Source organism: Botryllus schlosseri, chromosome 7 (assembly GCF_051294905.1).
Source record: "Botryllus schlosseri isolate E-star chromosome 7, Bs_hap1, whole genome shotgun sequence".
In the NCBI taxonomy this organism is placed as follows: Eukaryota; Metazoa; Chordata; class Ascidiacea; order Stolidobranchia; family Styelidae; genus Botryllus; species Botryllus schlosseri.
In genome coordinates, this window is record NC_137242.1 from 14,905,704 (window position 1) to 14,929,656 (window position 23,953).

Genomic DNA, 23,953 nt, shown 5'->3' on the forward strand with positions numbered 1-23,953 from the left:
CACGATGATGTTGAGTCCGAATAAGGCATAGGCAATGCCTGTTGAAATGTCTGATAGTGTGCATGAGAAATAGGCTACCTCTTTAGTGAACATAGCTATGCGAAATATACCAGCTATTTTGCGCATGAATATAAAAGTGAGTGTGGCGTTTTTCACTAAGCAGAGCTTGTAGTGAAATATAAGTGTGAACAATCAATTGAGAATCATGAAAAACCATTATTAAACCCGTCCCAAGTTACTTACAGGCGATAAAGATTTTTTATGTTTTATTTATTTTATTTTTTAATTCGTCAAATTTAACAACTTTTTTGAGTGGTTTCCCACAAGAGTTGAACTTCAACATTTTCACACATGTTATTAAACACCTGAACAAACATATTGGTGAAGAAATTTATTGGTAACAATATAGTTCACAGATTTTCATAAGTTTCCCTTACTAAATATATTAATGACCATGATACCTAGCGACGACTCAGGCCGAATTATGCCGCAATGCTGACAAATGTATCAACTGGCACAATCAAATAAAATCAATATTTTCCGTCGCTTTGCCAACAATTTTGACGAGGACTTGCAATGGAATATTAACTTACCCCTTAAGGTCTAGTCTAGAACAGAGAATGTATTCTCAAGGAATCAGACTATTGCTACATTATAGTATTGATCAGAGTAAAACAACGGTTTCTATACTTGCTGCAGGTTGAACTCAAACTCAAGTTATACCGTATAGCCAACACCCATATCGGGCGGATTTTATTTTTAGGATACAATAACCTTATCAAATCAACATAAATCCCATACACCTGCTATACTTTTCACATTAAACGACTATATACGCATTCTTCATATCAATTTCGTTGATGTCAATCATTGATAAAATGATTGCTATTGCGGGCCAAGCTCACAGCAGAGAGTCACTAAATATTCACAAACGGAAAGCTGAATATTTTGAGCAAACATTTCTAACAAACAAACAAAATTTTTGAAAAGGGCATGCAGGCAATGTTCCCGCTAAGCTGGGCGCGCGCACTGCTGACAAAGTCTGCGCGCACAGAAAAATGTGTGGCGCGCACAAAAAAAACGAAGTGCAGACTCGTGAAAAATTAGAGGGAACATTGCATGCAGGGTTCATGGTCGTCTAGTGCTTGATTTTTTTCTCTCTGCCAGCACCATGCAGAGAGTCGTCCAGTTGAAATAGAAATAAATTCCACCAAAGATGTTATAATAGGGTTACCATATTTTGCGAATCTGAAAAGAGGACACTTTTTCAAAATTTTCAGACTTACAATGCTGGATTAAAATGGTAAATTTCTCCGAGTTTGCGGTTGGTTGACCAGAAAAAAATGTCATATTTGCGGCCTAACTCCCGAAATACCTACCGTCTTTTTACGACGTTGACTAAAAAAAGGTGATTTTTCTGGCTTAAGTCCGAAAAGCCCGGCGGACCGTTAGTTGAGCGCTGATTTCCTATATCGCAGTCCTATTTCCACGTACATTTAACCAAAATTTTCAAAAAATAGGACATTTAGGCGGCTCCGAGGACACTTTCAAAAAAGTCAAAAAAATGACAAATCCTCTTAAAAGAGGACGTATGGTAGCCCTATGTTAAAATTAAGTTGAAAATTGTAATACATGAAAAAGGATCACAGTGCAGAACCTACCAAGGTTCGTTTGCGAACGCGAACCTTCAAATTTCAGAGGTTCACACACAGCAAGCGAACTTGAACCCAACGTTTACACCATTCCTATAGGCACCAGTACCAAAGTATTGATATGACATACACAAGTCCTGTTACATTTTGACCCACCTGTCTTACAATATGACAAATACCATCGATGACATAGTAACCAATTAACTGCGCCAAGTATCCTTTCACAAAAATGGAATAGTGATCACAAAATCATGACATAACAGATACTAGGCAGCACCACCATCAATAATCGCGAAATATTTAGCCGAAATTCAAAAGGTATTGATTCTAGATTGGGGCATATTTCCAAACCTCCAAAACGTTTATTTTGAACAACTTTGCAGCCATTGCTATACGCTTGGACGTGACATAAACTAGAAATGCAGCATCGGAATCTGTTAGCTATAATATAGGGTTACCATATTTTGAGATCCGAAAAAGAGGATACTTTTCACAAATCACAAAAGATGAAGCAACATTCGTAAATTCGTGGAGTTTGGAAATTGCATTGCTACTATTGACGTGTTGTCCAAAAAAGCTCATTTTTCCGATTCTACTCCCGACTGACCCGCCCCACGTATTACTGGTTGGTGTTGACCTTGGTTTAGTCAACCTTGCAGTTCGAATCCAGATTTCACGTAAATTATGGCATTTTTAATTGTCTACGATCGCCTGGCTCTCAAAGCTATAACGGAGGACAAATTGCGAAAAAGGAGAACATTTGGGCGTTTTAGGTAGACATCTTAGATTTCTTGAATAATACGAGGCAAATCCTCCTAAAAGAGGACATATATAGTAACCCTGCTCGACTCGATATTATACCCGAACCTAGAAATAATCGGTCAAGCTCTAGTTGTCACACGCAACTCTGCAAACTGCTCTAATATCATAATAACTTATTGACATATCTGGCATACTCAGGCAATTTCTAGTTGTCATAACGTAAGTTTCATGCTTGTCGCAGTCGAGTCAGAGTTTATAATAGGCTTAACTATACGAACTACTTCCTGCATGTAGGTAGTGTTCCCTGTTCATGCACACAATTAAGTCGCCATCTGCGGGTAAGCACTTATGTTGTCCATAACATTCAATTCTTCAGATAGTGATGGTGATGACTAGGGATGGTGTGAACCTCTAAAAGGTTCTGGTTCCTATGAACGCGAACCTTTCTGTAAGGTTCTGTGTGAACGCGAACGTGAACCTCATGACGTCACGTGACGTCATATTGCTAATTCCAACCCTAAATTTCAGTGAAATAATAGCCTATATTAATGTACAGTTGTACACGATACCTAGCGACCACTCCGGCCACATAATGACACAATGCTGAAGTACAAAGTGACGTTTTAAATGTCGCCAAATGTATCAACTGGGGCAATCAAATGATATAATAATCCTATAAAATCAATATCTTCGGTCGCTCTGCCAACAATTTCGACGAGGACTTGCATAGGAATATACGCTTACGGCCAGACTGGAAAATGTATTCGGCGTCTGAGTATATAGCTACGTTGATATTGAGTAAAGTGTAAAACGGGTTTCTATACTTGCTACCGATATTACCCCATTAGCAAGTTGTACAACAGTAGCCAACATCCAAATCGCACGAATTTTGTTTTTATGATACAATAACATATGAAATCTTCTCCATGACGCAAAAATTAACGCAATTCAACGCAAAAAAGTCAACAGAGCTCGCCGAACGAACAACCAAAGTTGTTTATATCCATCTACCTTGGATTGGCCCTATTTTCATCCGCTTTGAAAAACAATTGATTTCCGCGGTCAGTAAGTGTTACGACACAGTGAAAACTAACGTGATTTTTACGACAACGCAACTGCTCCCTTCAACTTCAACAAGTAAAGACGTGCATCCTGCACTTCAACAAAGTAATGTAGTGTACGAATATAAGTGCTACTGTGATTGTGGCTGCAGTAAGAACGTCGAAGCGTTTGCAGGGACGCATAAACCAGCATGTCCCTAGATTTATAAGAACACGTGCATCGAACGCTTGGTGAAAAGCTCGCCTATGACTCATCCGCCCAAGCTTGATGCGGAGCGATCTAAGGCCATAAACTCTGCCATTGGCAAAGATCTGTTGAATAATCCCGCTTGTGCAAAAATTTATCGAGACGACAGATTTCGCGTCATCGGAAGGGGCCGCTCACACTTTCATCTGTGTACCTTGGAGTCGACCTTTATCAAAATACATCAGCCCAAGCTTTGTCTACGGAAGGAGTTCGTGTACCATCTTAAAATAGTACATTGAACGCTCTCTTATTTGAGATTTCTTTCCAAACTGGTGACGTCATGCGATTGTTGATATGCAATGCTCTTTCCGATTCTCTACTAGTTGCTGACGATTATCCCTGACGAGTGTCACCCGAAAATATTCGGGTTCATTTCAATATGAATATACTATTTAATTATACGTAAAGAGGAATAAGTTTCAACGGTCTAATTAAGCTTAAATTTGGCCGCAGAAGGGATATCGCAAGACACACGTCTGGGTGGAGTTGATTTTGCTCTGCAGAGGGTGCTCAAGTTACATCGGCAGAGTTTGCAATATTACAAACTTTGTAGTGCAAAGGCGGTATGAATACGAACTACGCAAATTTTTTCAATGGATCAGTAAGCTTAGTGGCATCACCAATTAATTATATATCGGCCTGTGCCTTAACGATCTAGACTTGGCCTGAGATCATCAGTCCAAGAACAGGAAGGCGTGTCTAAGCCCAAGTGGTGTAATTCGCATTACAAACAGGCCATTGCAATGGTCAGTAGATAAACTGCCCAGTGACTTGATAATTCGATGTAATGCAAAATAAAGATTCATCAGACGTAAGACACCAATGTGTTTACTCAAATTTTATTTTTAACAGCCTCTAATGCTTGGTTAGGTACACGAATGAACAACACTTGTTACAGATCTTATCTGCTAATTGTTATAGTTGAAGAAAGTCGAGTGTGCCAACGTGATAAACGGAAAATCCTGGTGCCAACCAACATAAATATGTGCCGAAATTCCAATACTTAGCACTCAAATATGCCAAATGTCAACACTCGCATCGCCTGCTATTACCTACAAGGTCCGTACACGGCGGATGTTTCTGTTTCCGAGCGAGGAGCAACTGATACCGATGCCAATCACTACTTCTTTTTTTCTAGGCAGTGACGTAATCCCGTCGCGCGGAAAAATTCTCTCAAACTTTACAATATAAACGCATCCGGAGCGATCCCCACTTGTGAACTAGAGAAGCACAGCTACTAACAAGTTTTTAGAATTGTGTCCAAACGACAAAATTCACGGACTCACTGTACTTAATATCCTATTAAGTTTATTTGAATTATTCCACGTCAGAAAAAGTGAGAAATATGAACAATTTTCATTCGTACCATTCACACCACGCTTGTCATTCGCCCTGAAATTTTTTCTTCCGCACAAGTGCGAACCGTCACACAGGTTGATAAGCGGTGTAATAATAATAGCATATCATATTGTACCACGGTTCATAATTAATATTACGGTTCGTAATTGAAATTATCCATATGTACTTGATAATAAAGTATTCACGTGAAAAGCAAGGGCATGAGGTAACATTGTGGATTCAGTTGACTGTTGCGACCCTCGAGAGATTTGAAGGTTTGAATCCGGCCCGCGACGTAATTTTAGTTTGACTCCCATGCTCTCGAATAAAGAACCTATCTTGGGTGATTGGTATCTTTGTCCTCGTGGCCGGCCTTGAGAAAAGATATATATTCCAACTTTTTAATTGAGTATTATTGCTTTTACGTCATGATATGTGATTCTCGAATAATAAGAGAGTTGAAATCGAATCACCCATTTACTCCATCTAGTCAGGTGTACTTACCATGCAACGGGTTGTTACGTCACACGCGCAAAATCGAATATAGGAGAGTCCGGTTGATTAGCACGCGTTGCGATGACTGATTCGAGAGAAAATATCGGAGGACCGAGATGATAATTGCTTTGAGACTGTCGCGATGACTTCATTGTTCTAATAAGACCAGGCTGCTTATGTTTGCCTCCTGAAGAAATACAGGCGACAGTGGACTATAGTCAGTTGGTCCACCTTCTTGTTCCGTATATGTTGTCAATAGGTAATGTAAACAAGAAATAAAAGTGCGTATGATATTTACGGTAAGAAGCTATAACCGAGTTTGTTGGGAATTTGCGACTCATTCCACAAAATGCAGGTTTACAAAGGTAATACTATAAGCCAGATGTTGTTTGTAACTAAGTGTGTAGAGTCGTAGCAGTACTATGTCAGCCCTCCCCTTCCTGAAGGAAGATATCTTTCACAGAGCTTATACATCCACAGAGCCTCTCCATTCATAACTTCTGTAAAGCGATCGTATTTTGCTGTGATTTACGTGCTACTCATGATTAAAATAGTCAAGAGTGATGTTGGTGCGGGCCAGAACTGCTCAGAGTGGGTCCTTTTTCAATATCGTAAACACAAATTATATTACTATCGTACTTGTCACATTATAAAGTCGATGTCTCATTTTGAAAAAGATCTTTACCATATCAAGGTTTCATTGGTAAATCAATAGTGGTGTCAACTTGCCTCTTTGCAATTGCGATTCGATATCGTAATAATTTAGCGGTTGGTGAACAGAAGTTCAATATTGCATGCATAATAACAGATCGCTCTGGTGCCTTGGCGACCCAAATGAAACCCTTCGCGACCTATGTTTATACAATACAGCGTCGATCTCAATTAGCCACGATGATACGAGCACATTTGTTCCAAATTGTCTCAATCTAATTTCGTATGGCTTGATGAATATTCAAAACTAATGCTTTGAACATGAAAATGATTCCGTATTCTGGTTGATCAGTTTTTCGTTTTCAAACCAGATAAAAATTATACGTTAGATACGCCTTACTAATGCCTCTGATTGCGACATTAACAATTACCCATCTTAGCTCGCTGTGAACGCAAACCTCTGACGTCACGTGACGTCGCAATGCAAATTTATAGCACTACTATTAAATAAGGATATAACTGTGTTCATGAAAAACAAGTGATAAATGGTTGATTATACTCTGAGAACTGCTTTAATATCAGAATAACTTAATGACGTTACTATGGTAGTCGAGCAATTTCTAGTTTTGAACGTGTCATCGATTATTCATTATTTTTTCTGGCGTATCTAAATATTCAAATAAACAATTTATTTTCATAAATTCACATTCAGCAAAGCTTAGCTAATGTAGCTTTCTTAAGTCGTTGTTGCGTCATAATTCATACAACAAACACAGTCAAAAATAAGGGCGGGGCTAGGTACACTTCAAATTGAGAAAATGTCAATTTTCGGTTATATGTTGAAATCTGCTCTATTGGACTTCATCTTTTATCTGTCCATTTATTCCAATGATTGGATAAGCCGAAGTTAGACAAATTTAACACTATGAAGGAATTCACGGACCTACTAATCGACGGACATGCGGGGCTCATGCTCATGCACTGTCAGACTAAACTCACTACAGCCTTACGGCAAGAATAGCATTTGCGACCGAAAGTGCATGAGTCCCTTCCAGAAAGTGCATATGAAGACATCCAGGCAAGTATAGTATTTCACTGTACATGCAGCCACTCGTATTATTGTCGACTATATGTCCATCTACTGCAAAGGTGTAAATAGTGAGGGATTTTCACCAACGGTAAGACATTTACTAAAGCAACTTTGTCGAAATTTTTCTTAAGTGCAAATTTAAGAAAGATTGCTTCATTTTTCAAGGTTATGGGTATATTACTGGTTTTCCAATACGAGGGGTGTAGCTTAGCCCCGTAAGCATGCCTGAACAATACAAAATATTCATAATTTAACTACCTGTTCTAATTTTTCACAAATACAGTCATCAATTTTAAAAGTTCGTTTTCTCGGCGTTTTAGTTTTCGCTATTATGGTTTCACTGGGGAAGACAATTTTGGTATCAGAATAGCTCCACTCTCGGCCTAACACCAGAAGTAGGAATGTTCTACATGGTAGATTTATGGATTTTGGAATAACAGTTTTAGTTTGCAGATTATGAACGAATTTGTAATAAAGCTTGGAAAACTTTGTACGGTATTCTCATCGAACCAAACTTTAGGGAATTTTATATGCATGATTTTAAATTTGAAGTATTCTACCATGTCTTTAGAAGCGTCTGGCAACTTTATCATGCATTCCTGGAAGAGACAGTATTTTCCCCGGGCCAACAGTCTGTTTGAAAGTCCCCATCCCCAAGTTGAGCCCAAGGAATTATTGTGAGAGACTGACAATTTTAAAGCATAGAGTGTGTTGTGGAATTGCTTTGCGTTTGTCAATGATGACTCGTGCTCGTTGATTGTTTTCCTGTGTTCCTACCGTCGTTAGTATTTCGTGTGTCGTAGTTTAAGAGGAACACAACAGAACGTTTCTGGCGACGAGGATGGGATCCTGTGATATATAGGATCTGAGCTATTTCAACATTTCCAAGAAGAGGTTGCAGTGCGACTAAGTTTTATTCGTGACACGTACATATCTTCAAGTGCGTGACTACCACACCCAACATGTCCGAAGAACTCGTTAACGTTCTTAAGGAACAGTTAGAACAGCAGCGTAAAGAGTTGGACGAGCAGAGGGCACATAACGAACAGCAGATGAAAGCATGGATGGTGACACTGCGTCAAATATCTTCTCAGGCGGTCTCCACTGCGCCGGTCAGAAATAATGTGTCAGTTCAGCCATTTGCTCCATTTGACTCCACAACAGAACTCTGGACCGATTATTGGGAACGCTTCAGCACATTCGTGAGCGCAAACTCTGTGCCGAATGATAAAGTGGCCCATGTATTCTTAACGAATCAAAGCCCAGTGGTCTACAAGATGTTGCAGAATATAGCTGCGCAGCAGGCCGATCCTAAGAAGATTAATGATCTTTCCGTGGAAGAAATCAACGCTTTTATGAAGGAGCACTATGATCCGAAGCAATTTGTGATTAGAGAACGCTACAAATTTTGGAGTGATATGAAGCGCAAACCTGGTGAAACCGTACCAGAATTAGCTGCTCGTATCAGACAAGACGCGATCACATGTGACTTTTCTTCAATTAAAAATCCGTTGGACGAAGCGATGTCCACGCGATTTATGTGTTCGGTGGGAAACGAAGCTGTTCTAAAGGCAGTATTCAAACTGAAAAGCGATTCTTTGAACTTCGAGACTGTTGTCAAAACGGCAACTGATACGGAAGATACCGCCAAAGTAGCAAAAGAAACCGTTTATGGTGCAAAATCCGAAAACCCGTTTCAAACTAACGTGGTAAAGTCTTCTTATACAAAGAAAAGTAAAGGAGACGCCCAGAACTCCAAGAGTCGAGTTGCTGGATATGAAGGGGAAGGAAGAAACCTCTCTGAAAAGGCGTGTTTTCGATGTGACAAGTGCGGACACTCTCCTGATGAATGTAAATATGTAGATGTTGTCTGTCATTACTGCGACAAAAGAGGTAATATTCAACCAGCATGTCGTATCAAAGAGAAAGATAGGTTGACGGAGAAAGGTGTTCGTAAGAACCGTCGCGTTAGAAGTGTTGCACATACACGATCGTATCCAGAAATCGAAATCGACGTGCATATCAATGAAGACATCCAGTCATTTGAGTTGGATACTGGCGCGAGAGAAAATTTCATGTCAAAAGACAGATGGATCGCTCTGGGAAGACCTGCTATGCAAAAGGTGAATGCTGAGTTCGAATCTGCATCCTTGCATAAACTGAACACTCTAGGTACATTCATACCTAAGAATGTTTCACTGACAGATGTGAACAATCGGTCAGAAATATCCGATTTCTCATTTATAGTTACCGATATACCGAATTTGAACTTGATAGGCCTTAGTGGAATATTGAAGTTGGGAATTTCAATCGATGCTCTGCTATACGGTAACAGTGTTGTAAAATCGCTTTCCAATGTTGATTTTTCCGAATTGGCCAAACGCTGTGAGGATATCAGTAACGAATTCCCAGAACTTTTCAAATCTGAATTGGGTTGTTTAAAGGATGTTAAGCTAGACATTCGATTTAAAAATGATGCGAAACCAATTTTCTGCAAATATCGCCCAGTACCATTTGCTATCCGTGATGAGTTATCCCAAGCGTATGATGTAGGGATAGCCAAAGGTGTGTGGCAACCTGTCGATTTTAATGATTATGGTACGCCTGTTGTTCCGATTCGTAAACGATCGCTTCCTGGTAGTAAATCGGGAAAGATTCGTGTGTGCGGCGATTATTCTGTTACAGTTAATTCGCAACTTGAAACGCATAGACAACATATTCCACTCGCGGAAGAGCTCATGCAGAAACTGGGCGGTGGATATGGTTTTACGAAGATTGACTTGGCTGATGCCTATAACCAAGTTCAACTGAGTGAAGAGAGTCAAAAGAGACTTGCTCTCAGCACGCATCGTGGTGTCTTGCTGCAAATGAGGTTACCTTTCGGAATCTCTTCAGCACCAGGTTATTTCACTGAAATCATGAATCAGCTGACTGCCGACTTGAAAGGTGTAGCTGTTTACCTGGATGACATTTTGGTCAGCGGCGTCGACGCCGCCGATCACATGAATAATCTCCGTGCGTTATTGAAGAGACTTCAAGATAAAGGTCTCCGATGCCGAAGAGAAAAGTGCACATTCGCACAACCGTCAGTCGAATACCTAGGTCACAAATTATCAAGTGCCGGTATTTCCAAAGGTTCAAAAGTGGAGGCAGTGTTGAAAATGCCTGCTCCAATTAATCTGTCTGGTCTCAAATCATTTCTGGGCCAAGTACAATTCTACAGTAAATTTTTACCCAATCTGTCAGCGGCGACGGAACCGTTACACCGTCTTACAAGAAAGGGAATCCCGTGGCTTTGGGGTAAAGATGAGCAAGATTCATTCGAAGTATTGAAGAAAATGCTATGTGCAGATTTGCTCCTGGTTCACTTTGATCCAACAAAGAAGTTAGGATTATCATGTGACGCTTCGGAAGTAGGAATTGGTTGCGTACTTTTTCACCGTTCTGAAGATGGTTCTGAGAAGCCAATTTCCTACATGTCCAAAACGTTGACGGAAACTCAACGAAAGTATAGCCAGATTCACAAAGAAGCTTTGGCTATCATTTTTGCTCTCCAGAAGTATCATCAATACTTGTATGGAAGAAAGTTTATATTGGTTACTGACCATAAACCTCTACTGGCATTGTTTGGACCAAGCAAAGCGATACCGGCCCTCGCAGCAAATCGTCTGGCAAGATGGGCACTGACTTTGAACCAATACGATTATGATATTGAATATCGTAATACAAAGCAACACGGTAATGCTGATGCACTGAGTCGACTTCCGTTCAGTCATGACTCCGTATTTGATAAGGGGGAGGAAGAGGAAAATATGAACATTGTTAGCACAGTACGTACTGTGAGCCAACAGATTAATCCTTCTGATCCTGGTATATTGGCAAAAGAATCCAGCAAAGATCCTGTCATTTCTGCTGTGATGAGGTACACCAGAGTGGGCTGGCCAGAAAATGTTGCCAGCACCAAAGATCAAGGATATTCGGTTGAAGATTTTCGTAAGATATCCACATGTTTATCTGTTGAAAACGGATGTTTGTTTTCTGGGGCGAGAATCGTAATTCCGTCGAGTCTGCAAAGAAAGGTGTTGGATATTTTTCATTTGGGACATTTTGGAATGCAACGTATGAAGCAACTTGCTCGTAGTGCTGTGTATTGGCCGCGAATGGACAATGATATTGTGGACACGTGTCACAGATGTGTTTCATGCTGTGAAAATCAGAACGCTCCTAAGAAGGCAAGCATCCATCCTTGGATGTTACCTGAGAAGCCGTGGATGAGAGTTCATGTAGACCATGCAATCGAATTCATGGGAACCAATTGGCTCGTATTAACGGACTCGTATTCTAAATATCCTTGCATCCACCCGACCAATTCCGTTTCAAGCAAGGAAACGATCGGATTACTTGAACAGGACTTTGCACATTTCGGATATCCGTTTACCATTGTGTCTGATAATGCAAGTACGTTCAAGTCTCAAGAGTTTCAGAAATGGTGTAAAGAAAGAGGAATTATCCACCTTTCGGGTGCACCGTATCACCCATCTACGAATGGCGCCGCAGAAAAGCTGGTCGACTCATTCAAACGCGCACTACGCAAATCAAGTTTGCCGGCTAAGGCCGCATTACAGGAATTCCTCATGTTGTACAGGAGAAAGCCGCTTGCAAGTGGATTATCTCCGAGTCAGCTTCTCAATGGCAGACAAATTCGAACTATGATTGATACGCTACTGCCATCTCCAGCTCATGCAGCTCAAGGCAAGCAAGTGAGAGAAGTTGAGAAGCAAGTAAAGGCTTCAGTCAATCGATTCACGGTTGGCACACCTTGTTATGCTCTGTATTATGTGCCGAAGAAGAATAAAAAGCCCAAATGGGTACCTGCGACAATTACCAAGGTATTTGGTTCTCGCAGCGTCAATGTTATGGTTCATCCGCGTGGTCCTACGTTGAGAAGACACATTGATCAACTTCGACCAAGGTATGGAATTGAAGAAGACAGCGAGCCTGGCATCACACCTGATGTACCTTCTTTTAATTATCAAAGGGTAGTAAGCCCTCCGAGAGACAATATCGTGGCAATGCGACATGCCTCACCGGAAGTCCATGAATTACCGGAATATGGACCTCATAACCCGAGACGCTCCAAACGAACTCGTAAACCGAGAGTTATTCTTGATTTGTAATAACTCTCAAGTTAGAAGGGAGGTGTTGTGGAATTGCTTTGCGTTTGTCAATGATGACTCGTGCTCGTTGATTGTTTTCCTGTGTTCCTACCGTCGTTAGTATTTCGTGTGTCGTAGTTCTGTTAAGGTTTGGTCGTGAATAAACGTGGTCGTACTTGTACTGCATCGGTATAGCCTTCTTTGATAGAAGATCAAGAAATAGTTTAAGAGGAACACAACAGAGTGTAAAGTACAAAGGACTCTCACATCATATTTTAAGAAGCTATGCTCTATACCAGTGGTGGCCAACCTTTTTGCTATTCACAGCCGCCTTTCGATTACTTATGTAGCCTATGGCCTCATTCCAGGGCATAGTGGTAGTGAACTAACTGGACGCCAAATACCCATGTTAAAGTGTTCATGTCCATTTCGGGTGAACTCAGGACTAATCTACTTTTTCATATCGTCTTACTACACGCACCGAAATAGCTAGTGGTCATGTTTAGGGCTGGGCAAAATCGAGTACCTGAGTGATTCGATTCTGAATCACGTATTATGCTTCGAGTCGAGTCGATTATTCGAGTATCACTCATTATGACGTCACAACAACATGTACTATGTTAAAGTTCAGATATGTACCTTTTATGCCACTACAAGGAACAAAACGCATGCTATCCATCACATTAAAGATACTTTGGTATTTTTTCAACCATAACGATTTCATTGCACTTCTTGACAATGTTGCGGGTTGATCATGACTTCGGAAATGTGTTATTTCCAGTAACGTTCGTAGCTTTGCGATATGTCTCGTATGCTGCGACACGGCCAATCAAAGTTTCAGGCTTCCTCAGTGGAAAATAGTGTCAAAACTATAATTCTCGTTAGTAAATTAACTTTCAGTTGCGAGGAGCGTATAATTTCAGTACTCGAAAAAATCATGTTTTACTACTCGACTCGAATCATCCAAATTAATACTCGATTCAGATTCGAGTACTCGAATCATTATGCCCAGCCCTAGTCATGTTATGAATAGTTACTGGAATTGGTTATGGTCGAGCCGAGCGCGAAATTGTATTCACATTCACGAATGAATTTCGTCATTTCTATCGGTAATATCTTATAATACTATTAAATATTTATCCTTTCTGAGCTCATGCGATCAGATTCACCGGTAAAGTTGTTAGAGGGGGTGCTTTCGAAAATTTAGGGTCAGTTATAAATGATGATGCATCTTCGTGTGGGCCAACTATTATTAGTCACTTTGTTACATGCTGTTGTTTCTTGACCTCCCATCAGGATTGTCGATATAGTGGAAAGATATTGGAATCTCATAAACGCACCACAAACACAATTCCATAGCCTATACGGTGTTTCTATATACGGTGTATCATTTTCCCGCTGTTCCCGGCGTTCAGATTGCAAAGGGCACTACTTTATTGAAATCGAAAGATATCGTCGAAGTGAATCGCGCCCAGCGTGAAAAAAATTTCAAGATTCATTAAAATCTCTCGGAAATTCCGGAGTCAATTCGTAAATTTAATTTTCATGTCGACGGCCGCCAACACATACTAATTAAATTACTGCAGGTTGGCCGCCCCTGCTCTATAGTTCATGAATGATAGCAATTTCAAATGTTCTCTAACAATGCAGTGGGAATAATCACTATTCCCGTCGAACAGTATAGATCGGAGGTTCGTAAAGTATGGGTCGCGAAAGGTATATAATTTTGGGTCGTGGCGGCTCCCGAGCGATCTATACTTTCGAAGTGATATTTGTTGCAGCGTAAAAAATCGGTAAGTCGGTTGCAGCGTGAAAACATTCTTCGCATCAAGTGATTTCTTGACGATAGTTTATAGCCTACAAATACGAGGTCGCTGTCTTGGGTACTATTTACAATAAGTGAAACATGCAGAAAAGTCTTGCCTAGAACATGGCTTGATCATAAAAATGTGTCGACCTTTGTATTCACAAATTGATTTGAATTCTTGATAGGATTTATCTGACACTGGTTTCTCTGGAAAATACCATCTGAGACCGTTTGGATGCTTTAGTGAAGGGGTACGCAACGAGCGCTTCGATACCCGTTCAGTTCATCCTTGCAATCTGAGTAGGGGAGACCGGGGACAAATGTAACTAGGGGCAAATGTAACAATCGACCTCACCGCTAGTAGGATGGAGAAATCAGCTTGATATTTTAAGTGCGCATGCAGTAGTTATCTCTCCTATTATACCAGGAGTTAGGTTGAGCAACGACGCGAAACCCTGGAATAATTAGAAAAAACGAAATTTTTGACCCTTGAGTAAAGTTTTTCTGGTCTGGAATAATTTGTTTAGACGAATAGTAACTCAAGTAGTCACAACGTAACATATGTAGCTGGAACAATGTTACCATGGTCTACCGTGATGATAGAAAGAATAGGACTTGCATCGCCGGGAAGGTACCGTACTGAGACACTAATCATGGTCAAGCATGTCAGGGGCAATCGTAACACTCTGTTACTTTTGCCCCGTTGCAATATGTTATCAATTCTGAATGTCTTTGTTCATATGTTGGTACTACCATTCATCTACTGCAGAATAATCTTGCAACAGCCAGAAGTTCGCCAGAACAGATACTACCTTGCGATACCAATTCTAACATGATCATCTGTCGAAACGGCCATGCAATAGTGAAGATGTGAATCTGAGGGTTTGGTTATTTTCGTGATTCAACCACCCTTCTCATGTTGATTGACTTTGGCTTTGATATTTGATGTGAACAATTTATTTTAATTTTGTACCGCGCAGAAGAATGTCATTATAGCTTTGACGCCACACAATGTTGCGTACTCGTTTTGCTATACTATCATCGGCCCCTTCAACCAAGATATGTTGGCCAGGTCGGTCTCGCACCTTCGCGGGTGACCGAATGACCAACCCATTATGCACGCTGAACAACAGAACCTTGGTAGAAGAGGCCGAATATGTGTAGGGAGATGATGGAATGAATGTGTCTCTTGTACACTTTATGCTTGAACAAGACACGAAGGGTGATATTGCATTCAGATGCCATAAGTGCGATGGGGCGTAGCCTGGAAGTGTTCCAACGTCTCTTCCTTTAGATTCATGCAATATTACAATTTGTGCTTCCGTTTTCGTTGTCCATTTCGTTTGTTTTTAGGTATAAATAACACTGTTACAATTGCCCCGCAAGGGTGGTACAATTGCCCCTGGGTACGGGGCGATTGTAACATTTGAGCAGCGATTTTTGCGACCCAAAATTTCCATGATTGATTGTTGATTGAGTTCCAATTTAGTTTTTATATCAACTATCGAGTCGTTGGATTCTTTACATAAAACTTTGGAAGTGAAATTTCCACGAGAAAAACACGTAATGTTGGAAAATACAAAAAGTGTTACAATTGTCCCCGGTCTCCCCTAGTACAAATTCTGCACAAATTTAATCGCAGACGAAAATAATGCACCCCAATTTCAAATCTCGTGCGACAGAAATCTTTCATAGAACTGAGTTGCGTACAACTGTTGTCTGCGCTGTCTACGTCATACAAAGCCGTTTAAACGTAGCATACAAATGTAAAAAATGCATTCTGTTTGATGTATCAGGCGAGTTGCCACTACACTCAGAATTGGGTCGCGGCCTTGAAAGTTTAAGAACCCCTGGTATAGATTATTATTATTATTATTAGTATGGTAAAAAGTTGCAGTTGCGCTTATCTCCCGTAAGGGTCTGGTGCGCCACGGTCTGTAATTACCTTATGGTATAAGTTACTTTTAAATGTTATTCATCTTCGGCTATATACGGATCAAAAATTAAAGGATTCTACGAGATGATATCACGAATTCAGCCACAGCGGTTAACAGCTTGGGCTGGACCAAGACGTTATAAGTCGTGAATGGGATGTCATCATTACGGTTGGACGCAATGAGAAAGGACCATTGAAAATCTAATCTTGCACAGTTCAGTAGAAAATGGTCTACGGTTTCGGCGATATTACAATGAAGACAGAGCGGAGTATCTGAACATCCTATTCTAAACGAATGAGCGTTAAGAACTACAGTGGCCGGAGCGCAGACGAAACATGATGACCTAAACCAGGTACAGATAGATCTAGTCGGCTTTCTCCCAAATCTTACACACAAAAGCAACGATTTATACTTTGTTAGAGGAAAGTGATGACTTATCACATGATTCAATTCATCATATCAAAGCGACGTGTTCTGTGTAGGAAAATATATTCGTTGTCATTTCTAATTTGTACACTAGCGCTATTTCCGACAATGAATCGGTTTGTGAAACGAAGTGATGAATACAGTGAACTTTCCAACGAATGTGTTTCTGCCGTATGCAGCCACATGCTGCATCGCCACCAAAAATTGCGCACAAAGGAAATAAGCCCTTAAATATTACATCAATTTTATTATACTTACAGTATAGTTGATTGAGCACTCGTATCAGCGGGGTGCGTGGGTTAAATAACTTTCAACATGGAATATCAGGATGCAACTCTAAGCAATGGTGCCATGGAAGATATCAGTCTACGACCGTCATGGATATTCTGCGTGAGCGCGACAACGTTGTTGATCCTAAGTCATGGTTGGATAATACTTCGATTCATGAGATATTCTTGGAAAAGAAAAAGTGCTAACAGTCGACTGAACGGAAGGATGATAATGGTGGTCGCTGTGGTGGCCGTGACTTTCCCAATCGTGCGGTATATCGCGTCGGCTTCTTTGCTTGTTATAACATTGGATACGCGTGAAGATTGGATATGCGAAGCCGTGATTGATTCTGCCAAAGCTGCGTTTGTCGCTTCCCTGTTTTTCATATTCCACTTTTTCTGGTTTCGACAGAGAGCGTTTTACGCTCATCCTGCCCTCGGAGCTACATTTGGAAAATGCGCCGGCGTTTTCAGCGTTCTCAGCTCCGCCATACTTTGCCTTATGGAACTAGTCATGGTTCCTCTGTCGGTATTCCCGCAGGAATATGCAGCAAGTCCACGCGGTTGCACTTTCAAAAACGGGGAAAAGCTTTACCCGTTTCGTAATTATATTTACGGAGCCGGTATGCTTACTTGTCAGTTTATGTTACTCGGCCTTTTCTTACACCCGCTTAGAATACACAAAGCCAACGCTCGAACATCGACAGTCGGACACCAGCAAATGATAATATACTCCATACCATCACAAACTACGAGCACAGTTGTTCCCACCAGCGCTGAACAAGCGCCGCCAACTGTTCAGAACGGTTTCGCAGCAGACGACAAAAGCCACAAACAGTGCGATATAGAACAGAAGAGCGTACAAGGGGGCTGTCAGACGGCAAATCAAGAAAAAAAATCGACCTCCCGTGATCGCGTGTTTAAACTAATACGACGCACGCTGATCCAAGCGGTTTTCGCTGTGTCCACCGACGTTCTGGCGATGTTACTTATTGGCGTTGCGATTCCGTTTGATTCGCCTCAATACGTATTCAGACTAGTGTACGATGTGGACCTCTTCATCAACATTATCACCATTCTGGGATCGTTCGAAAACTGGAAAAGGATCGTGTTCCCGGAATTCCTGTTGAGAAAGTCGAGGTGAAATATTACCGTCCGGTGCGAGTGCTCGAAATCGTTAACACTTAATCGCTGCATGATCACACGGGCCAGCAACGAAGTAGTTTCATTATTCTGGAGTACAAACGAATGCTTTTTTATTGTGTAGATTTGAAGATTGCATTTGTTTGAGGCGCCGTATTATTCGCGTAAATGCACCTTACAATTAGTATAAGTATATAGTAGTCGGCGATTGGTTGTCGTATAACGCTGTGACGCGGCGTTCCTATTTACTTCTTTAAACTACCAAGTTGAGTGCTTTTCAAAGCGTTACTTTTATGCTTTCTCTTCAATTAGCTTCGGCATATCTTGCGAATCACTACATATACTTGTAATAGAGTGTTCTGTGAGATTTCTCAGATGAATTAACTCATTGTTGTGTATATTTTTAATTCCAAATAAATAACTCAATGGGACTCATTACTTTGAAAACTTCCGGATTTCCCCACAGCCCGTCAAATCAGAACTACTTATCCAGAGGTGTGTTGTGTGTATTACTACTTTGACTACGAAGCACCAATGCAGGGGTTACAACATGCAGTGTTATATTATACGTTATCGAGGTATGTTTGCGAAGTGTTCAAGATCTTTCGCTACATAACCAGAACAGGTTGATTGTCAGATCTTCAAGGTTAATATGCAATAAATATATAATTATTAGAATCGACATGGGGTGTAAAGCTAGGGAGTAAGAGATAAATCAAGTGACGCAGTGCCTCAGCTAGTTTCAGCAATATGATATTTAAATTGAATAAATTTATGCACGGTTGCAATTATACTATATTATAATGTTGATGTCACGATCACGGATAGCTTCTTCTATTCTGTGATTACACACTATGAATTGATGTTATCAACAAAGCTATATAGGCGTTACTGTCTCATGCCATGTCAAAGTTATTGAATTTCATGGTTGATGGGTGAGCACAAAACTGCCATTTTTTGTAATGCGATAACTTTGCGATCGGAGGTTCACTTTGGACTAAATTTATTATTCTGCTTCTCAGTGCTAGATAGGCCTACCAGGCTCGACCCTAAATATACATGTAAACCTGACACCCAATGGGTGACCATCTGGTCGGTTTGACTTGGAATCCCCTGCAAACAGATCATTAACATATTTGTAATAGCGAAGGTCATTAGCTTATCATATTAAAGATATAAATCCGAGTGCCTATTGCTGTATGCAGTTGCGGATATTTGTGCGGTAAATCCGATATTAAATCATCCAATTCCCTTTAAAAACGAAAATGAAGCTCCGAACTCATTATTGGGCGCTGCATCCCTCGTCAATATGTGAGGTATTGATTATTTTGGAGTTTTTACATCCATCATCAAGGCCTAACTACAACGGTTGGGAAAACATAACACGAGGAAGTTGGATCAAAATGTTCGAGTAATATAGCTGCCAATCTACCAGCATTCTAACCGTACGTTGTGTGGTAGATTCGCAACTAACAAGCTTCACTGTTAAGAACAAGTGAAATTAATAATACTGACTTCGATAAGTTGGCGTTTTTCCTCCCTTGACATTTGGCGAACTTTTTCACACAAGTAATAACAATCCTCATGATGTTTTTTGTCTCTCTTCGAACTACCGGAATGCAAATGATAAAACGCTTCCTGCCGGAGCCTCCCAACCGAATTTCGAGATAATATATCGACAGCTGTCATATGTTGCATCTGCATCTACTACATCTTAATATCTTTCATATATGTTTTAAACAGTGTTTTAACCAAAGGCTTTAAAAAATGTGTCTTATCAGAGTTGTATAATTGTGCCATAATTGTGTAAATACTTCCCAAAAAACATGTTGTTTGAGCCCACGGACGATTACCACTCGATATAGCCGACGTATATACGATATGGCAGGGCTCTTCAATAGGGTGTTCCGTACACCCTGGGGTGTACCAAAATTATGAAAAGAAAGGTACCACTCAGATGGGGTGTACCAGACTCGCATTGAAATGGACAAATGACTACCTATCATAATAAATATGCAAGTTTATGCCTCAGAACATGTTGACCGGTTGTGAAATATAGTACAATGTTCATATCAGCTGTACGCAGCTTGTAAATTACATTCCTTTTGTGATATAATAATCAAATGCCTATCCTCATCATTGGTTCATGATTCATTGGTAATGGGTCGAGTTTGAGAAACACTATGCTAGGTGGTGGTCCGGTAACCTGAAGCCCTGATTAGTATTTGGCATTCCCAATATGTTGCAGTCTTGTTCATCTATATTCAACAGGCCAGAGGTGGAGACCTACAGGGGTACAGTCGCATGCAGCGGTTAAACAATAATTATGCGGCCCTTTACACAACAACAACAACAACAATCATTGGATTATAATTTTCATCTGAACAAGTTACACACAATGAACAATGCGATAAGACACAATGCGATGTAATGAACAGATAGGAGAATGCCGAACGACACGCATCAGTAGCGATCCTTTACTCTAACATCCACCTTGGCCTAGAGCAGGGGTCTCCAACACGCGGCCCGCGGGCCGCATGCGGCCCGCGAGGTCCTATTTTGCGGCCCGCGACCTGATTTGAAAAAATTCAGAAAAACGCTTAGTAAATCATGTTGAAACGCTAAAATTGATTTCAGTTGAAACATAATGTTGTTGTTTTTCAAAGTGAGCCATTCTATGTGCCCACTATCACTATTACTCACTAGTTGATACGGCTTCGGCATGGTAATATCATTCCATGGATGAAGAATTTGCTGGTACGAATGGGCATATTGCCTTGACGTGCAATGGCCCACCACTGCCAAGACCGAGACGCCTGCAAAACGACTTCGGGCGCTCCAAAAGACCATGCTTTACGAGGAGATAGTTGTCTAGCAAGTAGGCCTACCGTGTATAGCCAACCCCAATATTGATTCTTCAATCCATGGGTGGCCAATCTGCAGCAGTAGAAGGAAAATTATGCGGCTGTCGACACTTGTAATAACAACCTTAAGTTTTACAGATACCCCCTGCATCAGCTGTATCTGGGAATCTGATCACATTGGCCGAGAAAGGATAAATATTTTATAGTAATATGTGAAACTATACTAATATTTATTGACGAAATTCACTCATGAACATGAAAAATTTTTCGCGCTTCGCGCGACTACAGATTGGTTCTCTGTGGCTCTTTACAACATAACTACTAACGATTTGGTGCGCATAGTAAGCCGATATGTGCATATAGATTAGTTCGGAGTGTACCGGCAATGGACATGGACATGATAACGTGGGTATTTGGCCCCAGCTAGTTTATCACGACTAACCACCGGTATGCGGCCGCAGGCTACATGAGTACGCGAAATGCGGCCGTGAATTACAAAAATGTTGGCCACCCCTGTTTTAGCGGCTAAAGAGTGTTGTCATTGTCAGGTATCGTGTACAGCTCATAGTCCAAAATATAATGACATTGATGATCATGATACTTTTTGTTGTATTTGTGTTTGTTCAATAAAATATTAGTTCTTTTGTGGTGACTATAACCGTCGCCCATGTTAGAAAGCACAGCGTTGTAATAACGTAGAGTTATCAGACGTGGTTGTTGAACTGCGTTGCCTACTTTTATATCGATATTGATGTCATGCGGCCCGCGGCCTCCAGGAATTTGGAAAAGTGGCCCGCGACCTATTTTGAGTTGGCGACCCCTGGCCTAGAGTGCCCGATGTCACAGTTCTTTTCGATGTTGATCTTTTTTGAAGCCACGGCCCTTTCTGCTAGTTCTTTTCCATTCCTTGTGAGTGCTTTCTGTCTTCGGGTCTTTTTTCTGGGCTTTTTGTCGCCGTAAGAACGGCGACAGCGGGGGAAGAGGAGCCCAGATGAACCTCCGATAGGAATCGAACCCGGTCCACCGGCAACACATAATTGAATTAGCGTGTGTTGACGAGACGAGCGTCTAGATCAGGGCCGGCCAACCCGTGGCCCGCGAGAAGGTTTTGAGCGTCCCGCGAGGTAATTTCCAAAATTGGTAATGTTATAAAAAATGAATTGCACAGATTGTGAACTTGCAAGGCCAACCAAACATTTGATTAGTCTCGCCGCAACACTTGAGATGTGATAACTAAAATATCAGTTACGACGCATTAGCATTTCCATGAGCCAGTCACACTTTGGTAAATATTCGTACACTACAATGAAGCAGAAAAATTTGCGATAAATTTATCAAAAGTAAATATTTTCTACACGCTTCGCGCAACATGTCGTCACTCGATTTCTTGCTTTTAATATTGTTACCCCTTTGTGAAAATGAGAGAACTCGTAATGTATCAGATTGAGACTAAATATATTCTCGATTACGAGACAAAGTGTCGTTCAACATATCCGACCTAGCGTTTGCGCTCGCAGAAAGACCGTCGACTATGAAACCTATAGGCACAAAATGATTGACGCATGTTGGTCGAAGCTTTCGAAATTTATATGTCCAGGCGCTGAATAGTCCAGTCCTGGCAAACTGAGCCCAGCGAAATGCTGCAGGCCCGCAATATAGTGACAATACTATTGAGCTATGAACTTCGAAAAATTTTCACGCTTCGCGCGGCTAGTGGACCGCGCAATGTTTCGTCGATCAAATGTGGCCCTTTGGCTGAAAAGGTTGGCCAGCCCTGGTCTAGATGGAATTTGAATTAACGAATTGGTTCCTGGATCCGTGAGAGATTTTAATTAAACCTGGAAATCATATTCACGCTTGGTGCGATTCGGAGTGATTTTTCGTTTTTAATATAATATTGTAATCTGCGCCACACCGTGCACAAGTGAACCGCACAGGAAAATGGCGCACCCCATAAAGAAATACCAAGTCACAATCGTGCGGAATCAGCGTGTTATGTTGCCAGGGGTGTTCGAGTTTCGAATAAAAGTTAAAAGGTTGTACGACGACGAAAAAGGTTGAAGAGCACTGCCATATGGGATGGTATAGTGCGGAGCATGGGACGGAGCCGGATTGGATATCCGGCCGGATTTTTTCAGTTTTGGCCGGACCGGATCGGAGCCGAATCAGTACTTTTTCTGACACGGCCGGAGACAGGTCAGTACTTTTTTGATAAGGCCATAATATTTATGGATAAGTTTGTAACTAAATAACTAACTACCAACCAACAACACGCAAGTAACCGCCAAGCCAGTGCGAAAATAAACGAGTCATATTTTTAAATTCACGGAACCACCGTACCGTGTTGGGCCGGATTTCCGGCAGGACTTTTGCATTTTCGGCCGGAGCCGGTTCAGTACTTTTTCCTGATACGGCCGGAGCCGGACCAGAGAATTTGTCGATCCGCTCCGCACTAGTAGGAACCCTCAAAATAATCGGTTTAACAGCTATAGTACGTAGATATTTTGTCAAAAGAGCTATATTTACCCTATATTTTCAATTGTCAATGTCAATCCACTATGACGTCTAAATTGAATATTCGTGACGTCGGGGCGTTAGAATAATGTTTTCAATAAGGGTCTTGTTTTAAACATGTTTGTTTTAAATTAATTTTTGTTTTAAATGCAACCCTAGTTAGAGAGAGAGAGTCTTTATTTTCATCCAACCAAAATACATAACAAACAGACGGCAATGATGATGGATACAGCAAATGTGCATGGCACAGTATTCGGCATCAGATAGGAATTATCGATACGACCGTGAAGGTTAATTAGTCTGATCACACCCGCATCAAGCAGGTACACTTGACTCTATACAGTCTGGCTATGCACTGCTAGTATAGCAAATACTCGAGCATTGAGGCCATAATGAAGAAAAACAAAGCTGTCAAGTAGATTTCTGCGATACTAGACATAATATTACAGGACGTATGAGTTAACCGACTTCATTCAGTTCTTCAAATCTATGTCGGCGCGGACCTGAACCCTCAGCTTAACAATGGTGACATAATACTGAA

The 23,953-nt window shown here is 41.0% G+C and overlaps 1 protein-coding gene across 1 annotated transcript; it reads left to right on the plus strand.

Moving 5' to 3' along the window:
* Positions 1-15,876: 15,876 nt before the first annotated feature.
* Positions 15,877-18,463, plus strand: LOC145442400 (uncharacterized). The gene has a single exon (XM_080320303.1). It carries the CDS (start codon positions 16,938-16,940, stop codon positions 18,033-18,035), a length of 1,098 nt encoding a protein of 365 aa, XP_080176429.1. The 5' UTR covers positions 15,877-16,937; the 3' UTR covers positions 18,036-18,463.
* Positions 18,464-23,953: the final 5,490 nt, after the last annotated feature.